Genomic DNA, 26,758 nt, shown 5'->3' with positions numbered 1-26,758 from the left:
TGTTTAATCTATATAAATAAAAATCGAACCTAAAATTTTGACATTCAATAACTTTTTTATGTGTACACCGAATTTGATTATTTTTTTAGTTTTGTTCGTTATGTTCAGGACCAGGTTTATGGCCTATCAAATTTATAATCAGACTTCAGGACTCTTTCCTACGGTCCTTTAAAGTTTTGCATGTAATCCTAAAGCTTGCGTACACATATTCACGCTTCCAACCCGCACCGAGCACGCTCCTCCCTCGTACCGCCCTCGTACCACCATCGAACCACAGTCGCTCCGCCCACGCAACCATCATGAACGTTACGGAAGATGTTAGATCTTCTCGCGTTCCCCGGTCGAACCACTCTTGCTCGCCGGTCGATCATCAATCGCTCTGCTGGAGTGTCGTTCGGTTGCGGAGCAGAGCGAAAGTCTGTAGGCACCTTTATGGGAGAAGATTTGTGAGCTGGCCACACACAGAAATAAAAATCAGCTGTTATAATCATTGCGTCATACAGCAGCCGTCGGTAGATCTGTTTTTCAATTTTCTTTCTACAGATTCACAAAATTTCAATTCTTAATAATGCCGCGGTACGAACGACGTCCAAACTTGGGTCGTAGAACTCTAAATGCTGTAAATTTAGAATATGCACGGGAAAATCAGCAGCAAGGAGATATACCATCCAATTCCCAGCAAGCTACGAGTACATTCAACTATAACTAAAAATAATAACTGCTGCCTAACTAACTAAGCACATAGGAAGTCCATATTGAGATACAAATGTAAATACTGATTGTTGGATAATTTTCATAAAAATATAGTGCATCAGATAAAGCTAAGGCTAAGCATACCTTAGGAGGGGCGGCTTGGTGATACAAAGTATTGATCTTATGGAGATTGCCTTATCACACACCGTTCCACGCAATGACCGATTCAGTGTGTGTGAGTTCTTCCATTCAAACCAATAAGCAAGAGAAGCAAAATGCCACATCGCGCCTCCTCAGGTGTGCATCCAGTTAGTTTGTCATGAGATGCATTAACTATTTGGCGGTACGAAGTTCGCCGGGCCAGCTAGTGAACTAATGTTTGTGTAGTTTGTTTTATTTTAGATTGTTTAATAGTTTAAAGCTTAACGTGGACCTCACTATAGTATAGTGTACAATACACCTGATCACAGACAAGTTATTTTGTAGAATTTCATTTTTATAATTATTCTAATCATTCAATTCACCTACTGTAATTCAATACGGTAGTTCTTTCGCAATTTCAGTACTATGATTTCATCAGTTCTTTCAACAGATCTATCTTTTTCAAGTTGAATGAAACTGCGAACTTACCTCTGACCTCAGCGACGGTCAACACGCAAATGTAGGACTGGTGCAAGGGGTCAATGCCCTCCAGCTTCATGCCCACCTTGAAGCCGTTCTTCTGATAGGGGAAGGGGTCTTTGAACAGTTTTGTGTGCGCCGGCTTTGCCTTGTGCCAGTTCAGGTAGACCGTCCACAGGAACTCGCCCGTTTTAGACAGCCAATGTGCCTTCTGAAACACAAAGTTCAACATTTCTAATCAATATGCCAGCTATATGATGTCAAAACTGTTGAAACAGCAACATGTACATTAAATCCAAAATAAACTTTCAAAAATAGACGATATTTATGGCGCACTCTGGTGGCGAAAAGTAGTACATACATGCATTACATTACTGTTATCGGATGGGCATGTTTAACTGTCGGTCTCGGCTGAAGTATGACAGTCGTAAGGCCCATTGACGGCTTAAATTATATATTCAGGCGAGGTGGAACTTCCGTCAGAGACTACCCACCAGTAAAATTGAAAATTGAGACCCTACAAAATTCAAAATTGATTATTTCCAATCTTCAAAAAATTGGTACCAATCGATAGGTAATTCAATTTACTAAAAAAAGTTATTCTTGTAACGTTTTTGTAAAACCAACAGTTTCTGAGTTATGTAATAAACACAATTTTAAATGGCCGCCGTTTTGTTTCATGAATTTGAAAAATTATCAAAATTTTTTCTAGCTTTGTCTAGTTGTTATAAATGATCGTGCACAGTTTCAATTTCGTATGTTCAACCATTATTTAGAATAAAAATAATAAGTGAGAAAAGCAAAATGACTACTGTCTGAGTAAGACTTCCGGACAATTTAAATATGATATTTAGATATGTTTTTTACCCAGAAACAATGCCCTAGAGTATTGGTAGGGAGTACAAAAACACCCTTATTATATTATTAATTTATTTCATATGAAAAAAAATACGTACGGTAGTGGAAGAAAACAGACATAGCCCTTACTATTTCTAAAATTTTGAAAAATATCGTTCAAATTCTCAGGTTATGTGCAAATATCTGTTTATGCCAAAGGTTTTTCCACTCCAAGGATAATCCAAAAGAAATCAATAATCAATTTTGAATTTTGTAGGTTTAATAATAAAGCCAATGAACACAAACAAATTTCAAAGTTTCATTTAAATATTGCGATTGATTTAAAAATTTAGAGCTGAAAATGACACATTTTGGCCCAACTCACACTTATGCGACTCAGGTCGAGAAGGGACTCGACTGTAGTCGAGAGCATGTGTTTTCAAATGGTGACAGTCGCAGAGACTAGAATCGACTGGTCTGCGCGTCACCATTTGGTAACACATGCTCTCGACTAGAGTCGAGTCTCTTCTCGACCTGAGTCGCGTAAGTGTGAGTAGAGCCTTAGTCTTCTTGGGGATTCCACATTTGAATATAAATAAATAAATAAATAATTTTATTTCCATCATAGATTTCAATTTATTAACATTCAACATATTATGATGTTGCTATGTAAAAAAGTACTGTAATATTTACCTTAATACTGTATTGTAACTCCAGTATTCTTTACAAGTTTTGTAATATTATGTGGAAATGAGTTGAATTTTGAAATAAAATAATTTTCACTTAAATACATTTGACTGATGTAAATAAACTGAAAAATAACCACTAATAACAAAAGTAGATTGCTCCTTGACCTACTGAAATCTTGAAGAATTTAAAACAGGCTGTAAAAATTCTCTGTAAATTAAGAATCTACTGTATATGGAAAATTTCAAGTTGATCAGTTGAGTAGTTTAGACGTGATGATGCGTCATCCGTGTATTTCCCACCCCGTAAGTGTAAAAGCCATTCTTGCCTTTATTATAAATAACAAAAGAAAAATACTACTAACAGAAAAAACACAACTTACAAATTTCTCTCAATAAGCTCTTCTGAACGTGTTGAGCCCACGAACAGAGAAATTATTACTATTCACTTACATTCACAATCCATAATTTTAACATTTATAAACATAAACATTCATTTATTTATTTATAATTGGTACAGAGAAGAATGTAAACGGACCAAGCATCAAGCCTACATTCTGTTTTCGATTTTTTGTTTACAACTAATTCTGTGATACAAGACTGACTGACCTTGTCACTGAGCGACAAATTATCACAGTTGTCACTAAGCGTGGGTGACACACTGCCACTACGACTACCCTGGTCACTAGCGACGTCATCCAGTGACGTCCGTCTTTCCCCCTTCTCCTCGCCATCCTTGGGGAGCTCCTCCTCGTCACCTTCCTCTTGCTTCACTCCGGCGCCATTCTGAGAGGAGGAACCTCGTTTAGGGCCTGCAAATGGAGACAGAAATACGGTAAATAGATACAGGAATAAAGGAAAATTTGTTTTCGCCACACTGCACAGAAAGCAGCTGTTTTCCAGTCCCTACGTAGATCTGAAAGACCTTGTTTGCAGACGACTCTCGTCTGACGTCAGAAATGGGTTTCTTTTCCGGTCTAGGCCAGAAAGTGGTCTCTTTCCAGCCGGTCATGGAAGTCTGTAGTTGATAAGTCATCCGCTAGATCGGACGAGTGTCCACTTTCTTCATCAGCTGAAGTCGCCATGATTTCAGTTCGAGTTTCAAATCAAACTAATCCAGCATTCGCTTCGCAACCAGTTTTATTCAATTATTTATTGTTGATTAGCGCATTTTAAATTTTCAAAAATGCTTGAAGATGACGCCGCCCGTGATATTCCAAGTGAAATTTTAAAAGAATCTGAAATCCTGACTGCAAATCTTCTACCACTAAAATCAAGAGATAGGTACGATAACTAGTATTCTTTATTTATTTTGTCAGCAATACCTGTAGTGTGGCGAAAAATATCGTTCGCACCACGGGCAAAAATGTTTTTCCGGAAAAATCTCATTTTCTACTCTAGGTGCGAAATATACTATTATTTACTGCATACAGGTATGGGAGCAACAGGCATTATAGCCCAAAACTGTTCCCGATTCAATATCACAAAGTTCTTCATAAGTAATATTAGAAAAAAGTTAATGAAAAATTGAAAATTAGTACAAATGAGAAATAAAATGATAGGAAATATCAAGAATATGAGTACAAATAAGTACTAATATAAGAAATAATACACAATATGATTTAGTAATGAATATGAGAGTAAATTGATACAGAAGTACGGTAAATAGAAATATATACAGAAACACAGTAAATAAATACTGTGTTTTATTTACAGTATAAAACTGTAAATAAACAGTATCACAAGAATAATCTCTGTAGGAGAGATTCAGTTTGTCAAGTTCTCAGTTCATCGAGTACATATTTTTACAATATCTTGGAGAAATGGAACAAATGGGAGGTTGAGCCATTCAGTTCGACGACAAGTTTCAACGGAACATGTCCGTTGTTTAAACGAAACATGTTCGTTGTTTCAATGAAACATGTCCGTTGTTTCGACGAAACATGTTCGTTGTTTCGACGAAACATGTTCGTTGTTTCAACGAAACATGTTCGTTGTTTCAACGAAACAAGTTTTCGTTGCAGGCTGACACACAGTCAGCTACACCGTTGCACACTATAGTGAGGTCCACGTTATAATGGCAGTATTTGATTAACATTGGTGTTGCTATCCTTGTCTATCATCTTTACATCATATTCGTATCATCTTCCTAAAGTAAGATCTACGTTATAATGACAGTATTTGATTAACATTGGTGTTGCTATCCTTGTCTATCATCTTAGTATCATCCTTGTATCATCCTTGTATCGTCTTTGCATCATCTTCCTATAGTGAGATCCACGTTATAATTATATGAACATTGGTGATGCTATCCTTGTATATGGCATTATATGAAAATTCGTGATGCTATTCTCGTCTAACAGATGCTACACTCGACAAAACAGATAGCGTTATCGTTTTCTAGCTCCAAAACTTCGCCAGCTCGCTTTTCACCAATGTAGAAACAAATGTGTTTCAATGATATTTGGGCCCGGTTGAAAAAAGCCTACTAAATTGTAATCATTATTAAATGCCATGAAAACCAACCAGAGAAGATATTTTTTTTTTGGCAAAATTGGCGATTTTCATTGGTTGGCCCGGTTGCACAAAAGCCTGCTAAATTCTTATCATGAGTGAAGAATGTCACGAGAACCAATCAGAGAATGCTTTCTCTTTTCTAAAAATGGTTTCTCTGATTGGCTCTTTTACTGGAATTTCAATAATGATTAGATGCCACGAGAACCAATCAGAGAAGACTTTCAAAAAAAGGCTTCTATGATTAATCACGATTAATATTTAACAGTATATTGAGCATCTGGAGCTTGATAATTGGTTTATTTACCTTGAGCAGCTGCCTCGAAAGAATGCTTCTCTGATAGGCATTTAATCACGATTAGAATTTAACAGTTTTTTGAGCAACTGGGGCTTGGTATTTAGTGAACTTAACTTGAGCAGCTTCCTCGAAAAAAGGCTTCTCTAATTGACTTCAAATCACAATTAAAATTTAACATGTTGTTTTGCAACCGGAGCTTGGTGTTTGGTTTATTACCTTGAGCAGCTGCCTAGGAAGAATTATTCTCTGATTGACTTTGAATCACGATTAAAATCTAACATGCTTTTGTGCAACCGGTGTTTGGTGTATTTACCATGTGCAGCTGCCTCTTTTTTCGCCCTCAGGACGACAAACTCCTTCAACCAATCGATCTCCTTCTTGTCTCCCCCTTCAACCCCTTCTGCTCCCTGCAGGGCGGCAGCCTCTCGGCGCAGCTGAAAACAATTTTTTTTCATTTATTATCATTTATTTTCATTTACTTCATTTGGCTAAATGTAACTTATATGTTCAACTGGCCCAATAAAAACTTGAAACTATTAAATGTATACACCAATTAACAAGTGTTACAAGAAAATCAATCATCATTTTTTGTTAAATAATTTGGCATGGCTAGAAAAAGAAATCTTGTGCTCTAGGCACGAGTTCAAACATTCCTCACTATAATTAACATGATTTTAGAATTAATACAGCTCTTCATAATAAAATCAAGACCAGTACAATAGAGATAGATAAATCAAATAAACAATCATATTATACATGTCATAGGCCATTTACAATAGCATTGCCGATTTTGTCAAACATAAAATTCGCATAATTACAGATATAATTAAATTATTGACCGAGCGAAGTGAGGTCTAAGATTCAAGTCGACGGTTTGGCATTTCTCTTAATGTTTAAATGTTTATATGTTGCGCATTTACGACGAAACGCGGTATTTGACAGGTATGTTCCTTTTTAAATTGCGCGTCGACGTATACACAAGGTTTTTGGAAATTTTGCATTTCAAGGATAATATAAAAGGAAATAGGAGCCTCCTTCATACGCCAATATTAGAGTAAAGATCAGACTATAAGATTATTCATCATAAATCAGCTGACAAGTGATTACACAGATGTGTGGAGAAGTCTATTGCTGTATTTCCATAAGGTCTATAGTTTCAATCAGGTACTTGTGGATGAGAATACTGCGTGAGGTCTACTGTTCACAGAACTACTAGTAATATTAAACACAACATAATTCATCATAGAAGTTCAAAAAATCATCAATTATTGAAGGATTATTGAGCCTGTGATGACTATATATAGGCTACAGATGGAAATTACTGAGATATTGCAATTATTCAAATGCCAATGAATTAATTATGATTATTAAACGAAAATTCACTTCGGGGTGAATTACAGCATTAAATTTGGATTTTCGTTTAATAATCATAGCTATATATAGGCATCTCGCCAACAACCAACCATTCCTTCACTTTCACCCCAGTCCTGAATGACTCTAGTGAATTAGAATCCCTTATATTCTCTGGCATGACGTTGATGATTTTTCCCTTAGAGTATTGGTAGGGAATTCGTAAACATCCTGTATATAATTATATAATATAATGATTCTATTTTATTTATGAATTGTCTCATTTCCAATTTATACTATACTGTCCGAATGAAAATTCAGGTTATGACACTTTCACTTTTCAAAAAAAATTCACACTCTTAAATGCTCAGGAAACCAAAAAATTTTAAATCAAATAGATATTATTGAAGTATAAAATTAACAAAATCTGGAACATTAATTATTCAAAAAGTCTAAATTTTGAATGAAACTATAGTGAGGTCCACGTTATAATGGCAGTGGAGAAAGATAGGAGAACAACGTTGCCAATCCTCTGTCATGTCACTGGCTTCTATAAACGGTAGCTGATACAGGATTATTAATGACTGTTCATTCTCGTTTAAAATAATCAATTATATATTTTAATAATTTCATAATGAACTTACATAATGAAGATGAGATATTTTGCTAATTAATTATTAATTCTACATTGTTTACATTGTTCTACATAATTCAAAGACAAGGATAGCAATACTATTGCTAATCAAACACTGCCATTATAACGTGGACCTCACTATAGAGAATTTTGAGCCAAAAACTTCACGCAAATTGAATAAATATATTTCACTGTATAAAATACTAATATCGGGGACCAAGCTTCGCTCTGCAGTACAAAAGCATAGAAAATTTATTACGAAAGAAGAAATTATAATAACATTCATACAGAAATGTTCTATCTAATCACAGTAAATTGAGATTAATTCCCAGAGAAATGTAAAATTTCCCTCACAAAGGCCCAGTTGCACAAAAGCCGGTTAAATTTTAATCCTGATTAACTTCACGTGAACCAAATCAGAGAAGACCATTTTAAAAGGATGGATCTAATGGAATCAATCAGGATTGAGAATAACACGGCTTTTTTTTGCAACCGGCACTAAGTACCTAAATGAATGATTACAAAAGTTCAACAGCTGAGTCATAATTTTGACACAGTCCGACACTCATGAACTCGCTCACTCACTTCCATCACCAACTCAGACGACGAAATAATTATTATCAGCTGTTTTTCCAAGGATGAATAATAATTATCCTTTTAATGTCCTTCAGCGAGTTTTCCCAGGGATGAGACCTAGTGCAATCGAATCTTTATATAATAAACATACTATGTTCTGAATTTCATGAGAATCGTTAGAGCCATTTTCGAGATCCGGTGAAATACAAACATAATTATAAACATCTAAACATATAAACAGAAGTTGCTCGTTTAATAGTGACGGAATAATCTGTTACGAGTCTGTGGGAACATACCTCCAAGATCTTCATCTTTCGCCGTTTCTTGCGCAGTTTGAGATCTCGCAGCTCTTCGGCAGTCTTGTGTTTGCCGCCCTTGGTCGCCGCCCCGCCACCGCTACCGCCCCCGCTGCCGCCTCCACCGCCTCCCGCCGAGGTACTCTTTATCTGCATGAACTTGCGACAGGCCACACTGCAGAACTGCGGGTCGAGGAACTCGGTCGACAGACCGTAGCAGCCGCAGCTGTCACAACAGTAGATCTCCTCAATGGTTTTGCTGCTTGCTGCAACCAAATAATTACAAATTAGCACAGAAAATACAATATTACTGTTGGATTTGAATAAACTAGTAGTTCTTTGAACAGTAGACCTCGCGCTCAGTAAGTTACATTTTTCTTTAAACATCTTTATTGCCCATAAAAACAAAATACAAAATAAAAATTCTAGATAAGATAAGATAAGAATAAGAATGTTTATTTCGCCAAAATTACATAGTTACAAAACAATGCGCAACATATAAACATTTAAACATTGAAACATTTAAACATTAAGAGAAATGCCAAACCGTCGACTTGAATCTAAAGGTGCGTACAGATATACGCTCATGAGCGTATAAGCTCATGTGCGTACAGATATGCTCATGTTCGCGGCGCGTATATCTGTACGCACCTTTAGACCTCACTTTGCTCGGTCAATTACAGCAGGAGATTCTATATCATTGTTAGGATTGAATGGTAATAGAATTATATCTCTTGAACTGGGATAGTTGTGGATATGTTATTGTTGAATTGAGATAGTTAATAAAGGGATCATCATCGTTGTTAATGGAGACAAATTGAATGATAATAAAGAGAAAAACACAATATGAAAGCACAAAGATGTTGCAAAACATTATGAATTACTTGGAGAAAGACTCAAACATGTTTTAATTCTGTGTCATCTTCAGTTTGAATTTATAAAAAGAACAAACAAATCTTTCAACATCTTTTGTGTCATCTTCAGTTTGAATTCATTAGAGAAAAAAATAAACATTAATATCTTTCAACAACTTTTGTATCATCTTCAGTTTGAATTTATTATAAAAAAAGAAACATTAATATTTTTTGTGTAGTTGAGAAGTTGATATTGTGGTAATTATTCATATTGAATGAAAAAGACTAAGAAATTGTCAAAAAACCACAGATTCATTGATACTTAAAAGACCGGTTTCGGTTATGACACCATTGTCAATCTGTGATAAACTCATCAGAGTTAATTATTTAGAGTTAATTATCAGAGTTTATCAGAGATTGACAATGGTGTAATAACCGAAACCGGTCTTTCTAAGTATCAATAAATCTGTGTTTTTTTGACAATTTCTTAGTCTTTTTCATTCAAACATTACAATCTTTCAACACCTGTGGTGTCAACTTTAGTGTGGTGACACGATATAAATTGAAATAGATAAGAATTTGTTATTGTTAAATTGAGATAGTTACGAAATAATAATCTTTGATAATGGATACATTTTGAAATTGAGACAAATTAAGCGATAGATAGTAACAAGGAGTATGGAACAAATGGAAAATGGAATTTGACTAAATTGAGGAATAATAGGAAAGAGATTAACGGAAAGGAAAACATACAACCATAGGACAATAAGGAACGCAGGAGCTTGTGGAACGTCACAACAGAATTCTCATGCATAACTGAAACAACAAAAAATATTACAATTATTTAAAAATACCTATATAAATAATCTAGTTATAACACAAATAAACAAATACTTGAGAAAATATTCTCCATATATGTGAGTGAATACAGTTTTAAAATAACAAATTTCCAAAATGTATGAATTCAGGGCTACTTTCTTGTATTTATATAAAATAGAATTATAGAAACCCTTATAAGACTTGTAGTTACCTATGGCTCTGAATCGTGGACTTTGACTAACTAAGGAAGACCAACATAATTCAAGTGTATTTGAACGGTATGTGCTCAGAAAAGTGTACGGTCCTATTAAAGAAGGAGAAGAGTGGAGAAGGAGAACCAATGCTGAACTTGAACTATTAATAAAAGGCCGTAGTATAGTACGCTTCATAAAGGCACAGAGACTAAGGTGGTTCGGACATATTTATAGAATGGATGAAACCAGAATGCCAAAAATAGTGCTTAAAGAGAAGCTTCACTCGAGAAGAAAACAAGGCAGACCAAGAATACGATGGGAAGATGAGATAAGGGATGATTTGATAAGGATGGAGAGGATTTATAATGCAATAGAAACGTTTGAAGGAATGTTGTGGAGGAGGCCAAAGCCCACAATGGGTTTAGTAAAAAAAAAAGAATATAGTACCCTTTAAAATTAATAAAAAAAGAATACAAATTGTAACGTAACCAATAGTTTCGGTGATCACACCACCGTAACAAAACTATTAGTAAAAATTTATTGGAAATTTATTTTTATAACCTGACGATGTTGTGATCACCGAAACTAGTAGTTACATTACAATTTGTATTCTTGTTTCATTATTTTATTAATTTTAAAGGGTACTATAATATTCTATTTATCAATGAGCTATTTTTATTCAATCGGAATCAATGACTGAAATTTATCAAACTTTTTATCTTGATTAGTTAAGGAATAGTATATTTCGCACCTAGAGCAGAAAATGAGATTTTCCAGCTCGAATCGGTTTTCAAGTCCGAGGCCGTAGGCCGAGGACTAGAAAAGATTGAGAGCTGGAAAAACATTTTTGCCCGTGGTGCGAACGATATTTTTCGCCACACTACAGGTATTGCTGACAAAATAAATAAAGAATACAAAATAAAGAATACTCGTTAAGCTATCGTACCTATCTCTTGATTTTAGTGGTAGAAGATTTGCAGTCAGGATTTCAGATTCTTTTAAAATTTCACTTGGAATACCACAGTCATCTTAAGCATTTTTGAAAATTCGAATGCACTAATCAACAATAAATAATTGAATAAAACTGGTTGCGAAGCGAATTAGTTTGATTCGAAACTGGAACTAAAATCATGGCGACTTCAGCTATTATGAAAGTGGACACTCGCCCGATCTAGCAGATGACTTATTAATAATAATTAGCGCGTTGTTTCCAGCCATAAGCGGCTGGAAAGAGACAACTTTCTGGCCTAGACCGGAAAAGAAACCCTTTTCTGACGTCGTCTGCAAACAAGGTCTTTCAGATCTACGTAGGGACTGGAAAACAGCTGCTTTCTGTGCAGTGTGGCGAAAAACTATTATCTTTATCTACCAACTCTGGCTGACGGCTTCGGCCATACCTAATGAATTTTTGTCAACCATAGAATGAATAATACTGCATGTTACTTCATTGGATGAAATGCTAAGTGTTTATTATTCGATGTAATTTTGTATCGAGGACAATAAAATTATTTTCTATTCTTCTATTTTATAAATATAAGAAATTTCCATATTTGAAGAAGCCAACCGAATGGATTATCTAACAATTATTACAAGACAAAGCTAAAATGTATTATATTGTGTAAATTGAAAGTAAATAAATATTAATAAAACCCTTGTGGTTAGTAAAAGGCTAAAACCATATTTTTGTAAAAATATCACATTCTGTGAAAATAACCGGTTAGGCGACATTGATGATTGAGAGATAGTAAGTTGAACACTGAAATATTCCAAGATAATTCTACAAATATCCTTAAATTAATATACCTTTCACTGGTTCTTTATGGGGTTTCTTCTCTTCCTTCTTCTCAACCGTGGGCGCGGGAGGAGTAGTTTCAGTCTCTGGTTTTGTGTCATTTTCATCGTGTAATACCATCATTCCAAGGTCGTTCATTTTGAACTGAAATATCAATAAAAAACATACTGAATTTATGACAAATATAAATACATGGAATAATCGAGTATATTGTGATAGATTGTAATCATTCAATCGTATATAATTTAATCTCCATTATGAAATATCTGTCAAATTTTAATAAAAATATTTCTGTACATTCACATTACACTAGACATAGGGATGATATAGCTAGACCCAAAGTTAGTAGACAGAAGGTTGGTCACTCATCTATAGTATTTTAGTTGAAATGCAATTGGAGTGGGGGAACTGCAGCCGTGACGTAGGCTGTAGTACAGAGTAGGCAAAATATCGCATTCTTGAAAATCATACGGTGACATAATAGTCAAATTATATAACACAAACATTTTCTGACATGCAAGCTTTCTGTTTCTGCCTTACAATAATTGTCAAAACATTTAAATAATACAGGCATTTTGCCATATAAAAGCAAAAACCCCACCTCCTAACTTTCCTTTTCAAACCCTTAAGGTTTCTTCATCTTCTATATCATGTTTATATTTTGTAGTTTAGCTATACATCAGCTTGTGAATTTCGGGGATAAGATATTTTGATTCTCGTAGAACATTTGCTCGATACCAGTATGTGTTCAGTGCCTTTATATGAACGAAATTTATCGGGATCGGTTTATTGCAATGCATTAATCTTTCAATATTTTTCATGCGTTAATCTGAAATTATAGTAGTATAACGTTGTCTACTAACGCTTTTCCAGCTTATTAACTTTTTCTTGTCACGTTTTTAGATTCTTGAAAAACTTTCAACTCCATTTTATTCATACAAGTTGAATGAACTTGGAATATTTAACAACATCATTAGAAGCGGTGATTTATTCGCTATAAGTATGGAGAATTTTCAAGTTCTAGGTCAATCTTGAGGGCAATAAACGACGATTTATTTGAAGATACAGTGAATAAACTGTATGCTCAGTGTGGTTACTCCATCACATTTTTACTACACGTGACGTCACGCTGGCGTTCCCCCCTCCACTTCGAATCTTACACCTGTTAGTGATCAACCTTCTGTCTACTAACGTTGAGCTAGACCTACAGTTAGATTGACTAAAACCCTGAAAAGTACAAAATCTAGCCTAAGTCTGTGAGCCGGGTTTTGATATAGGCCTACAGCTGAACTCTACGCTCTTGTGCTATAATCATGGCAAACTAGATTTCTTTCAAATCTCTCAGAATTTTTGAAGACAAAATTTACAGTCTAAAGGAAGTCCAAAGCTGGGACCGTGAGAAACCTGTATTTTCTGAAAATGGGCCTACATTAATGCGCCATAATTTACCTTACAACGGGTGACCCAGAATAACTGGAACTTTTAGAAACGCGATAGAACAGAAGTGGGAGGGGCAAAAATGATTTTATTCGAACTAATGACAAGTTCAAGACTTGTCATTTGAGAATTATTAATAACATCTATCACTTTTTGACAATTACTTCATTAAGATGGCTTCCTCCTGCACGAATACACTCTTGAAATCTGTATTGAGATTGGGGGCGCGACAGTCGAGACCGACGACATTCGAGGCCTACGACCGTAGAGGACTGTTTTACAGTCCTCTACGGTCGTAGGCCTCGACTGTCGGGAGTGTACAAAAATTAGAGTGGCCTCAACTGTCGCCTAACGCAGGCGACATTTGAGGCCACTTTTTCAGGAGTCCTCTCCCGTCGTAGGTCTCGACTGTCGGGGCTGTACAAAAATTAGAGTGGCCTCAACTGTCGCCTAACGCAGGCGACATTTGAGGCCTCTTTTTCAGGAGTCCTCTACCGTCGCTGGCCTCGAATGTCGTTGGTCTCGACTGTCGGGTCTGTACAAAAATTAGAGACTCGCCTGCAGCAGGCAATACTTATTCATAATATAGAAGGAATAATGGGATATTATTCAATTGCTGGTAAATCCATACAAATTAAATGATAATATTCTTTTGGTGCTGTCTACCATTCTGGAGAGCCTAGCGCAGGCGACAGTTGAAGCCTCTTTTTCAGGAGTCCTCTACGGTCGCAGGTCTCGACTGTCGAGAGTGTACAGAAATTAGAGAGGCCTCAACTGTCGCCTAACGCAGGCGACATTTGAGGCCTCTTTTTCAGGAGTCCTCTGCCGTCGCAGGTCTCCACTGTCGGGGCTGTACAAAAATTAGAGTGGCCTCAACTGTCACCTAACGCAGGCGACATTTGAGGCCACTTTTTCAGGAGTTCTCTACCGTCGCTGGCCTCGAATGTCGCCGGTGTCTACCGTCGCTGGTCTCTTCTGTCGTTTGCCTCGTTTGACATCGACCCTTGAGATTCCTTAACAATTGATGCAAGCTGGGATATTGTTAATTTCATTGTGAATTGTCTGTTATAATTTAACCACAGTTTTCTGTATCCTCATTCCTCAGTACAGCTGATGATGCGTTGGTAAACGTGAAACCATGGTACTGTTTTAAAGTTTTAATAAATTTTTAGTGAAATTTTACAATATCCTTGTTTTCTTATTATGGAGAGATTTTACATCACCATCAATTCTACTAATTTTATTAACCACAGTTATTGGTCGAGTTGTGAAAACTTTTGATTTGAGATGGCTCCACAAACAGAAAATCGCAGGTGGACAGATCTGGCGATTCATGGGACCAGGAAACGCAACCTAATCGTGAGATTACACGGTTACCAAGCGATACTCACTCGCACAGTTGCCATTAACAGCCGTGCAGTGTGGATTTCGCTCACAATTTAATCAATAATTTTGAATCAATTGAAAATTAAAACAGAATTCAAAATGAAATCCGAATTATCCTAGACGAGATGTTGCAGCGATCAATGAGGAATCTTGAACACAGATTTGTACAATGTATTCGTTCAGGTGAAATAATTGTCAAAAAGTGATAGATGTTATTAATAATTCTTAAAATTATTAAAATTTTTATTTTTACTTTTACTTCTATTGCCAACATATTATTTCATTTTCTTTTTTGCATTTTTTGTGATTATTGTTTGTGCTTTCTTTGCGAGAATAAAGTTATTATTATTAAATGGCAAGCCTTGAACTTCAAATTAGTTTGAATAAAAACATTTTTGCCCTTCCCACTTCTGTTTTATGGTGTTTTCAAAAGTTCCCGTTATTCTGGGTCAACCGGTATATTATACTATCAACTAAAAATAACATAATAAACTGAAAAAATCATACAACAAATAAATGAAAACTGATTGAACATACCTTGAGGTCACTGCCGGGTAGTTTTCCCACCCCCTTGGCGTCCCACTCCAGCACCTTAAGGGGGTCGAAATCTTCGGGTGGCGGAGTGATTCTCAACTCAGTCTTCCCCTCATCCTCCTCTTTCACGTTCGGCAGTGTATTTTCCTTCAATCAAACAAATTAAAATTCAATTTTATTAAGCCAAAAAACTTTACAACTGGCCATGTCAACAGGTATTGAAAAATACATAAAATAAATAAATAGAATAACAGAAGCTTACAAAAATATAGCATGTCAAATAAATTATAACATTACACTTTACATACAAATAACTGTAATTTTACAGTTTATTTATCTATTTATATATTTAATCATTCAGAATTACCTAACTTACAGAAAAGTAACACATGCTTATAAGCCCAAAACAGTTGAACAAATTATAACACCCTATCATTTAAAAACTGTTCAACACTATAATATGCCTTGTCAACCAGAAATGCATACAAATATCTCTTAAAATTAGGCCTACTTGACTTTGACAAATTTTCAGGCAGCTTGCTGAAAAGTTGCAAGCCATAAACAATCGGACTCTTATCAGAAAATTTTAACCTATGATGTTCAATGAATGGATTTCTACTACCACGTGTAAAATAGTTATGAACTTCTGAATTATTTTTTAAGGTACCAATTCTATCTGCAGTGAAAAGTAGGACGCGATAGATATAAGATTATATAGATATAAGATGATTATATTAAGCGAGCAATTTCTGTATTTCTATATCTGGTTATTTATGTTCAACGGATCTCAAAAACGGCTCTAACGATTTTCACGAAATTTGGAACATAGTAGGTTCATGATATAAAAATTCGATTGCACTAGGTCTCATCCTTGGGAAAACTCGCTGAACGACATTAAAAGGATAATTCATCCTTGGCTGAAACTGCTGAGACTTTCGTCGTCTGTGGATAGTAAAAAAGTGAGCGAGTGATTCTGTGGAAAATCAAAATATCGCATCCCCGAAATTCATAAGCTGGCGTAAAGCCAGCTGTGAAATATTAACACAATCATTTGAGAGAATTGTGTTCTGTTTATCAATAAATAAAAATAAGGAGCGAAGCTCGGTGCCCCGATATTGGATGTTAATTGAGTATACAATATTCATTACTTTAGAACATAACAGATCTCTAAATATGCTTTTGCATTGATGATTATTTTCTAAATTTGCTGAAAATCTTACTGCACGCTTTTGCAGAACAAATAATCTCTGAATGTTTTTTATACTTGTTTCACCCAAAAGCTCAATACAATAGCCTACACCAGATGAGTATTAATAAGCGAGAAGTAAACACTTCTGTTTATACTACCATTTACAAGTCTTGCAATATATCTTCATACAAAAATGCCTTTGCTCATTCTATTATCCACCTTATCATCATGCTCGTTCCAAGATAATTTGTCATCCACTGTCAAACCAAGCAAATTGACCACACTTGCGCTCTCAATCATGCTATCGCCCTCATTTATTGTGATTGCTGGTTCAAAAGGATATTTCTTTTTCAAGTTGAATTGCATAGTCTGGCTCTAATCAGAATTAACAGAAAGTGAGCAGTTATTGAAATACTGTACAACCTCATTAGTGGATATGTTAGCAACTAACTCCAGCTGTTGAATACTGTTGTTGAATAACAAGGTTGTGTCGTCTGCATACAATGTTATATCAACATTTTTTGCAACTAAAAGCTGCAAATCATTAATATATAAAACGAAGAGAAGAGGGCCCAGAATGGAACCCTGAGGTACTCCCCTAGTCACGTTTAATCTCCTTGAATACCCAAGCCGGCAAACACTCACATACTGCAATCTATTCGTCATGTAAGAATCAATTAATTTTTCCATGAGACCTCTGATTCCAAGAAAATGCAGTTTTTCCAAGAGAATTTTTTTATCTACACTATCAAAAGCTTTAGAAAGGTCTAACAGCACCCCCATAGTGAAATTCCCCTTGTCAACCTCCTGAATAACTCTTTCAATGTAAGTGACTGCGGCTGTGATTGTTGACTTATTTTTTATTAACACATTTTGACATTCACTCAATAAATTGGATTTCTGCATATAGTTTATGATCCTGTTATACATAATCTTTTCAAAAATCTTTGATAAGACAGGCAAAACAGATGTAGGCCTATAGTTAATAATATTTGCTTGATCACCTTTCTTAAATATAGTTATTACCTTGGCGATTTTTGAAGAATCAGGGAAGACTCCTGCTTTAAAAGCGCTATTCACAATGAAAACGAGAGACTCAGCGATTACATCACAGCATTTTAAGAACTTTAATTGAAATGCTGTCATAACCAACACTTTTTTTGTTTCAAGCTTTTTATCACTTGCATAACTTCTGTTACATTTGTTGGACTTGGAAAGAAACTTGTTAATCTATTTTCCACAGTTGGTGGTTGTGTATTTTGTGTATTAGGCCTACCACTAGACTTTAGAACAGGTGCAATGGAAATGAAATATCTATTGAGAACATCTGCAATATACTTTGGCTCCGACACTTTCTTATTATTCACTTCCAGAACTATGTCCTTCATCAATGTATTTTTCCTCCTCTAAATTTATTTATTATGTTCCAAGTAGTTTTAGACTTATTATTTGGACTTGAAATAATATTAGCATAGTGCCGTTTCTTCGCCTCAATAACCTTATTGACATATTGCCGCTCAACTCTCTTTAATTCATCAGTCATATCTCGAATACGTATTCTCTGAGTGTTAATCTTTGGTGAAAACAGAAATTTTAAACTTAATCTCACTATTTATGTGCCAAAATCAAGGAATTGAAGAAGTTTTGGGCAAATGCCTGTTTCTCTTTCCAAATATCGTGTTTGTGACTGTTCTAATAAATAAATGAATAAATAAATAAATCCTCATCTACAACCAACCCCTCCTTGATCCTAAACCTTGACAAGTCTATAAGCGCCCTTAGCTGCTGAATCTTAGGATTTATCGACTCAAGTCTCATCCTCAACATCTTATTTTCATTTCTCCTACTGCGTTTTCTCTTTTTTTACTTTCCTTGCCCTATTACCATAGGTAAGGAAAGTATTGCTTTACGAAAAAAATTAAGGTACCTCAATTTCTAAATTTATATACGATTCAAGGTCCCCTGAGTCCAAAAAGTGGTTTTTGGGTATTGGTCTGTATGTGTGTGTGTGTGTGTGTGTGTGTGTGTGTGTGTGTGTGTGGTGTGTGTGTGTGTGTGTGTGTGTGTGTGTGTGTGTGTGTGTGTGTGTGTGTGTGTGTGTGTGTGTATGAGTGTATGTGCGTCTGTGTACACGATATCTCATGTCCCAATCAACGGAATGACTTGAAATTTGGAACTTAAGGTCCTTACAATATAAGGATCCCACCCGAACAATTTCGATCAAATGCGATTCAAAATGGCGGCTAAAATGGAGAAAATGTAGTCAAAAACAGGGTTTTTCGTGATTATCTCGAAAACGGCTCCAACGATTTTGATTAAATTTATACCTAGAATAGTCATTGATAAGCTCTATCAACTGCCACAAGTCCCATATCTGTAAAAATTTTAGGAGCTCCGCCCCATCTATGCAAAGTTTGATTTTAGGTTCCCAATTATCAGGCTTCAGATACAATTAAAACAGAAAATTTCGAATGGAAAAGATTGAGCATGAGAATCTCTACAATTAATGTTGAGTAACATTTTCCCCTAAAATTGAAAATAAACTCGAAATTAGAGAAAATGTGATTATACAATTGGAAACTGTTGGCAACTGTTGAATCTATTAAATGATTCACTATGAAGAGATAGCAGACCTCGTGTGTCTCCAGAGTTATTGCCCTGTCACCAGCTGGCTCAAATCTTTGAATAGTAGACTTGAGATGCGCGTCAACACTAGCGTCAGTTGATCAATTATCATAATGGCAAGGAAAGTTGTGTGAGTGCGCCACACCAGATTTTTTTTATTGGTGGTCACTGAACACCAATATGATGCAATAGGCAGTTGTGAGAGGAATCAAATTGTTGGTTCACATCAGACTTATCATAGAGAGAGGACCACGTTTCTCTACTAAGAGCTGCTATCAAGTTGTTCAAATTTGAATTAGAGAAATTATAAGGAAATGCTGGACAAGCCCGATCATCTCCCTTATCAGCTCTCCCCGAATCAAGATCAACAGTGGTGGAGAACACTTGAGCTGAATGATCTGACAAAAAGTATGCAGAACCGCTGACTTACAATTATCCTCAGAAATGTTGGTCATTACATCATCTATCGCTGTTCTGGAGCCAGGTCTCATTCTTGTTGGCTCTCATATTTGTGTAAACCAAACTGATCCAAGACGATAACCAAAATTCTGTAAACTGGGGTATTTCTTATAACATCAATATTATAATCGCCAGCTAAAATAATGCTATTTTATAACCTCTCTGTTATACGTTCAATTAAGCATGAGAATCTGTCGAAAAACAAATCAATATCTCCATTAGGTGGTCGATTAGGTAGTGTTGAATCTATTACCCTTTTACATTTTTTTTTTAAATTTGGGTACTTTGATTTCTAATTTTCATTTATATTCAAGAGTAGCCCTAAAGAAAAAAAGACAAGATGAATCCAACACTATTAAAGGATAGGCTTGATGAAAAACCTTATTAATAATTTTAATTAGAAATGATGATCCTTACATCTCAAACAATAATTGATTTTTTTATACCAGTAGTTCTGTGAACAGTATACCTCTCGCAGTATTCTCATCCACAAGTACCTGATTGAAACTATAGACCTTATGGAAATACAGCAATAGACTGGCTTCTCCACACATCTGTGTAATACCTTGTCAGCTGATTTATGATGAATAATTCTATAGTCTGATTTTTATTCTAATATTGGCGTATGAAGGAGGCTCCTTTTTCTTTTATATTATCCTTGAAATGCAAAATTTCCAAAAAACCTTGTATATACGTCGTCGCGCAAGTTAAAAAGGAACATACCTGTCAAATTTCATAAAAATGTATTACCGCGTTTCGCCGTAAATGCGCAACATATAAACATTTAAACATTAAGAGAAATGCCAAACCGTCGACTTGAATCTTAGACCTCACTTCGCTCGGTCAACTTAGGCCTAAATGCACCACCTATGTTCGATTATCGAACTTGAAGCTAATCGATTATATGATGAACCGGTCATATTTATTACAATGTTCTCATCCCAAGATTGAACTGATTTCTGATTCAACTCAGTTTGAACCGAGATGGTGAATAAGGCACTGAAGCAACTCTGCTCAGCTTTTTTGAGAGGTTCAAAATCTTCAATTTTGGGCCAATAAAGATATGATTTGAACCTTATTCTTGAAAGTTTGTATGGTACTGGTATGGTGTGGTAGTTGTTGGCATGAAAAATAAAACATTCAGTTACAATATTTTATTCAAATTCAGTTCTCATGACATATACAGCCAATCAAGCATTCGCTGTATCTTGCTTTTCAAATAATCAATAGCATACAACAAAATGTAGTAGAATATTTCGGCTACAGTCATTATACTCACGCCTAGGAATGCATCCAAGTAGACAACGGTGGCATCCATCATCTCATTGTTATTGTATGTGTAGGTACGAACTTTTGGATAGAAAAAATCGTTCCTAAATGAAATTTTAACTTCTTGACCTGTCCAATCGCTGTCCAATGATTGATAAGATATAACTTTGTATTCAGTGTAGTTACAAGATGGCAAACAGTCACAAGTTTCTACAAATTCCCTGTCACCTGAGTCATAATAAGTGGCTTTGGCAACATTCACCGCACAGGAGCTGTATTCATCAGAGCATATGTATGTTGATTCGTTGTGTGGCATGTAAAACAGAACACATCCACATTCTCTCAATGCTCTTTTGGTGGAGCACTCCATTAAACAGTTTTGTTGTGTATAATATTGAAAAAAGTCCAATGTTTTCTCCGTTGTGTTGTAGCATTGCTTGGCATATGGAACTTTGTACAGAAAATCGTTATCATCGACAGGATATTTTATGATTACTTCAGGTTCAATGAGAATGATAGAGTCTTTTGATGGCTGAAGACGATGCCATCTCATGAATGGACTTGGTACATCCCAAGGATTGTGGATTGTAAACCGACATGTCTTGTCCCTGCCAATAAACGTTCCTCCATAATCAACCAGATAATAATTTATGTCTGATTGCCCTATTAAAACTGGTATCTTCGATGGTGGATGAACGTTGATAATTGTTCCATTTCGTAACAAATATTCTGTATATGATGGAAATCCATGAATCAATTCAGTATTCAATTGAAGTGTGATGTTCACTTTATACATTCTTCCCATTTCTGAGTCCACATGATGTTGTACTGTATTCATCTTGTAAATCTTGGAAGGTGGAAGCATGTTGATGGACCAGCAGAGTTCCCTGAACATGAAGGTTAATGTACACTTAAATTTTGCTGCAAGTAATGCATAGTCTTCGAGTAAGAAGATATCATGAAAAAAGGTATCAAGACTAAAATTAGATATGAAGAATCTCTCCCAATTACCATCTGTACCATTTCCAGTTGAACTCATATTGTACATCTCATCAAACGCTTTTCTAGACATACCTAAGATGTCTGCAATTTTGTATATCTCATCATCGTCATCTACTATATTCGTAAGATTTTCAACTCCTTCCTTTGTCACAATAAATGGACCACAGATGGTGAAAACAGGATAAGGCAGGGTAGAAATGTGCTGCGGAGTGTTCGCCAATTCGATTGTCATGGGATCCTCTTTCCATTTATTCATCTTCATTCTATATACCGCAAATAATGAGATAATGAAGCATATTACAACTATACACCAAAAACATCGCTCTATCCAATGTCTGTTCGAATCAAAAATGTATTTCACCCCATGTAATGATGTATTATCCAGAAAGTTCTTGAAATGGGGATTCACATTTCTTCTTCTCCTCATCTGTCTTTGATGTGAAGTTTTGGAAGTAGCCATGTTCATGAGTGTGGAAAACACAACAAACAAAATACACAGTAGATGACAGATCAATCAATTGAATAGATTGAATTTCTGCTCAAGAACTAGGACAGGGTTCCTGGTACTCTCAACTAGATCACTCACTGAAATTTGCTATGTAAACTGGGCGTGAACCTTCAACAGACTGCTTATAAATGAGCATCAGGGCGGGGCCACTTCACTCACAATTTAATTATTTTCAAAGGTCATCATCAACTTTGTTTAATTTTTTTGTTACTGAAGGTCAGAGATAATGTATATGGTTATCATTTCGAGCATGCAACTCATATTCTGAATAATTCTTTTTTCTATTGGGATTCGAATGGGAAGGTTTGTGACTGATTTAGATCACTTACCCAAATTGAATAAATAAATAACTCATTCTAAGGTCAAATTAATTATTATTATAAGTTGATTGTTGATAGAAAGGGGAAGAGGAAAAGGAGTTAGAGGAAGAAGTGGTTATGGAGGTGGTGGAGGAGAGGAAGCTGCAAGAGGATTGGGAAGAGGAGGAGAAAGAGGATGTACAGCGGGATGTTGAGGGGAGAGGAGGAGGGTGTGGTTGTGATGGAGGAGGGGAGGCAGTGATGAAGTATGAAGAGGAGAGGGTGTTGATGAAGGAGGAGGAGGAACAGGAGGAGTAGAAGTAAGAGGAGGAGGTACCCACCATTTATATTTTTCCTTCTCTCTAGCAATACAAGAATGATATACTGGGTATCCCATGGAGAGGTTTACACGTTTGATTTTATACTACGTGCCCATTCATGCACCGAACTTTTTTTTAATTTCACACAGTTTATAAAGTAGTTTCTGAAATATTCTGGGAAGTTTTCAGCTCTCTAACCTTCGTAGAAACAAAATGGCGGCATATTGAAAATTTTACCAATCCGCTTACTACTTTCATGAGTTATTATCTTATTTGTTTAATACTTTGCAGAACGTGCTATAAATTTTCGGCTCTAAATTTAATATTTTCTAAATATGGCTTAGTGTTTTTGTGTTTTGTTTTGGTTTTGTATATGTTTGGACTTTTTAACATCAAAATAAACTTAATTCCGAAGTGAAAAGTGTAAATTCAAATATTGTGCTTACTATAACCTATGTCCGGTTTACCATTAGGGAACTTTGGACTAAATACGGCGAGGTGCAACTACCCTTGGGTCTCCCCACCATTAAAAGCATACGCTTATAATAATAATATAACTACTTTGCAGTAGTTTTGCCTCATTTGATGGTACCAGAAATGGATCAAGCAATCTTCCAACAAGATGGTGCTCCAGCTCATTTCGCAAATCATGTTGAGCAATTACTAAATGACAAACTTCATGGCCGTTGGATTGGTCGTGGAAGTGATTTTTTAGATTGGCCGGGGTAGCCAATGATTGATCGGGTGATCACCAGATTTAACTATTTGTGACTTCTTTTTATGGGGTTACTTGAAGGAGAAAGTTTATACCCATAAATTCAATAATGATGTGGAGCTAAAACAATCAATGGAAGAGGAACTTCTCCGGATACCGCGGAGTTTCTTTGTAAGAGCTTACGAATCATTTCTTAAGCGCTGTTATCAGTGTGTTGCTGTGAATGGGTTTCAATTTCAATAATGAAGCTGTCATATATATCAATGACAGCTGTACTGAATATAAGTTCTATTTTTCCGGCTCTAAATTTTGTAAAAATTACGTGAAAATGTTTCAATTATCAGTGATTGAGTGTAATTTTTGTTTCCTATCCAGTTCTCAACCTTCAAAATTCTTAGTTTAGTTGTTTTTGAGTGAAAAAGAACTAAATTCCAGAAAAGTGGAATCATAACCTCATTTTGGACTTTTAAATTATTATCTAAATTTGGGAGAGAAATAGTACAAGGAGTATCCTTAGTTTTTCTCTCCCATTCAGTGCTTCTTGTGAAATTATATAATAAAATGTTGGACTTTTAAGGTTTTTATTAGACATTGTTCTAGTTGTTTCATTCAAAGTTATATTGTCCTAAAGTGCAACAATAAAAATATTTTAAAATACCATTGACAATCAAATTCTATTTTTCAATAATTTAACTTAATAATAAATTTTTATAATTAAAATACGATCTGACAACAGAGCAAAGCGAGAAAGAGATAGCGCTATCCGCTTTGTTGACTGATAGACAAGGATAGCAATACCATTGCTAATCAAACACTTCCAATAAACTTCCATTATGGACCTCACTATAGTTGACTCTGTAATATCTTGTGTTTGGACGTGACCTATACAAATCTTATAAAATAAGGCATATATAAATACATAATATTGTCTGTGGCAATAAAATAATTCTAATTTTAATTTGAACATACCTTGTTGAGATCATGATCGACCACCTTGCTGACTGGCTCCATTTCACCATCCAGGGACGGCTTCCGGTCGGCAATCACTTCCGGTTTGATCTCGGCATTCACTTCCGGTGGCTTGTCATTGTCGTCAGAGATGTCCAGCACATCCGGTTGCTCATGACACAGCAGGTCATCTTCCTTCGACTCGTCTTTCTTCTGCAGAAAACGAAATTGAGGAGTAATTGTAATTCAAGTTATTCACAACTGATTCCAGAAAAGGGATCAATAGGCTGGCCACTAACGACAGGACATGCATGATAAACATGTGTGTACACACATTTTATTTTTATTTATTCATCTATTGTAAAAGAAACTATATACATAATATATCATGACATTGGAGGAAAAACTAGGCTGAACCTGTATTATTTCTCTCCAAAAATTTCGATAAAATGTTAAATGTTGTACAAAGGCTAAGGTTATGAATTCACATACTTGATTTTCGGTTCAGGAACAATGATTTAAAAATTTAGAATTTTGAACGTGATATTTTAAATGAATCACAGAGTGTATCACAATAAATTGTGAATCTTGTGAGTACCATTGCCGAAAAGAAAAGAAAATACCAGCCCCTGTCAGTTGAACTTGAAGACATGTATAAATTAAGGAAAGTGGTAATAATCCCTATAGTAGTGTTTGCCAATGGACTGGTCACAAAAGAATGGAGACAAGCAATGGAACAACTTCAGTTAGAGAACTGGCATATCCTATTATATTAAGCGAGCAATTTCTGTATATGGTTATATGGTTATCTGGTTATGTATGTCCAACGGAACACGAAAACGGCTCTAACGATTTTCACGAAATTTGGAACATAGTAGGTTTATGATATAAAAATTCGATTGCACTATGTCTCATCCCTCGAAAAACTCGCTGAAGGACATGAAAAGGATAATAGTTATTTATCCTTGGAAAAGCAGATGATAATTTAGTCGTCTGTCGAAACAGAAGATGCGTGTGTGGGAGAGAAACAGAATTATTTCCAGTTGTGTAATCAATCAGCGAGAAATATTATCTAGAAATTTTAATAGACTTGATCAAAATTATCTTATTTGTTGACACGACATGATAATCGTTCTAAACTAGAGTATATCATAATTTTCAAAGAAATTATTATTTGACAATTTCAAGTGATTAGTGAGTGTTATTTTGTTATTCAATTTGGTTTGTAAATAATCTAAATGAGAACTTTTTTCTTTTCTTTTTTCCCCAATCATTTTAAATAATTGTGTTCTGTTTATCAATAGTTTATAAATAAATAACGAGCAAAGCTCGGTGCCCCGTTATTGGGAATTATACAGAAAGCAGCAGTACTTGGCACAACTAATATTGTACGCCAGTTTCTAAGCATCTGATGTAGAAAAGAGTGAATGAGTCTCTGCTTTGAATTTCAACTATTTAGTCTTCGAATCTACCTTTTTACAGAGAATGATGGCAGTATGACTAACCAGCTTGTCGGACGAGGAGGGAAAATCGTTGTTCTTCTTGAGCACACTGCGACAGGCCTTGCTTGGTCCACCATTTCCGCCCCCGCCGCTGTCTTTGGGGCCAATCGGATGTAGCGCCGGCACTCCGTAACTACCCAGCGATTTCAGCGCTAAAAAAAACAAAAACAACATATTCTAGTTAAAGTTGCTATCAATAGGTACATTCGGTACAAGTGCATTATTCATAAGCAATATCACTTAGTTCATGCAATACAGAGTGTTGGAAAAAGAACTCCCTACTTTTAGGTATAAATTTAATGTGTAAATTAATGAAAAACTACAAGTACATACAATGAAAGAGAGAACCTTTCAATTTTGTTTCACATCAGTACACTCCAACATGGGATCTATTTGTTGCC

General features: G+C 35.5%; 1 protein-coding gene across 7 annotated transcripts in view; it reads right to left on the bottom strand.

The window, feature by feature from the left end:
* LOC111054987 (lethal(3)malignant brain tumor-like protein 3) overlaps positions 1–26,758 on the bottom strand; it is a 69,558-nt gene that overhangs the window by 20,057 nt on the left and 22,743 nt on the right. For 4 of the 7 annotated variants that reach the window (XM_039436439.1, XM_039436442.1, XM_039436438.1 and 1 more), the window contains 8 exons: positions 26,328–26,509; positions 24,877–25,068; positions 15,525–15,668; positions 12,176–12,308; positions 8,506–8,771; positions 5,963–6,083; positions 3,447–3,649; positions 1,324–1,525 (listed from right to left, as the gene is read on the bottom strand). In XM_039436439.1, coding sequence (XP_039292373.1) covers positions 1,324–1,525; positions 3,447–3,649; positions 5,963–6,083; positions 8,506–8,771; positions 12,176–12,308; positions 15,525–15,668; positions 24,877–25,068; positions 26,328–26,509 — 1,443 coding nt within the window. The remainder of the gene's footprint in view (positions 1–1,323; positions 1,526–3,446; positions 3,650–5,962; positions 6,084–8,505; positions 8,772–12,175; positions 12,309–15,524; positions 15,669–24,876; positions 25,069–26,327; positions 26,510–26,758) is intronic. The other 3 variants (XM_039436444.1, XM_039436440.1, XM_039436443.1) reach the window with 1 other exon arrangement.

The sequence above is a fragment of the Nilaparvata lugens genome, chromosome 10, assembly GCF_014356525.2.
Source record: "Nilaparvata lugens isolate BPH chromosome 10, ASM1435652v1, whole genome shotgun sequence".
Taxonomy (NCBI): Eukaryota; Metazoa; Arthropoda; class Insecta; order Hemiptera; family Delphacidae; genus Nilaparvata; species Nilaparvata lugens.
Note: the sequence above shows the minus strand (reverse complement) of the source record. Positions and strands in the feature narration are given on the sequence as shown.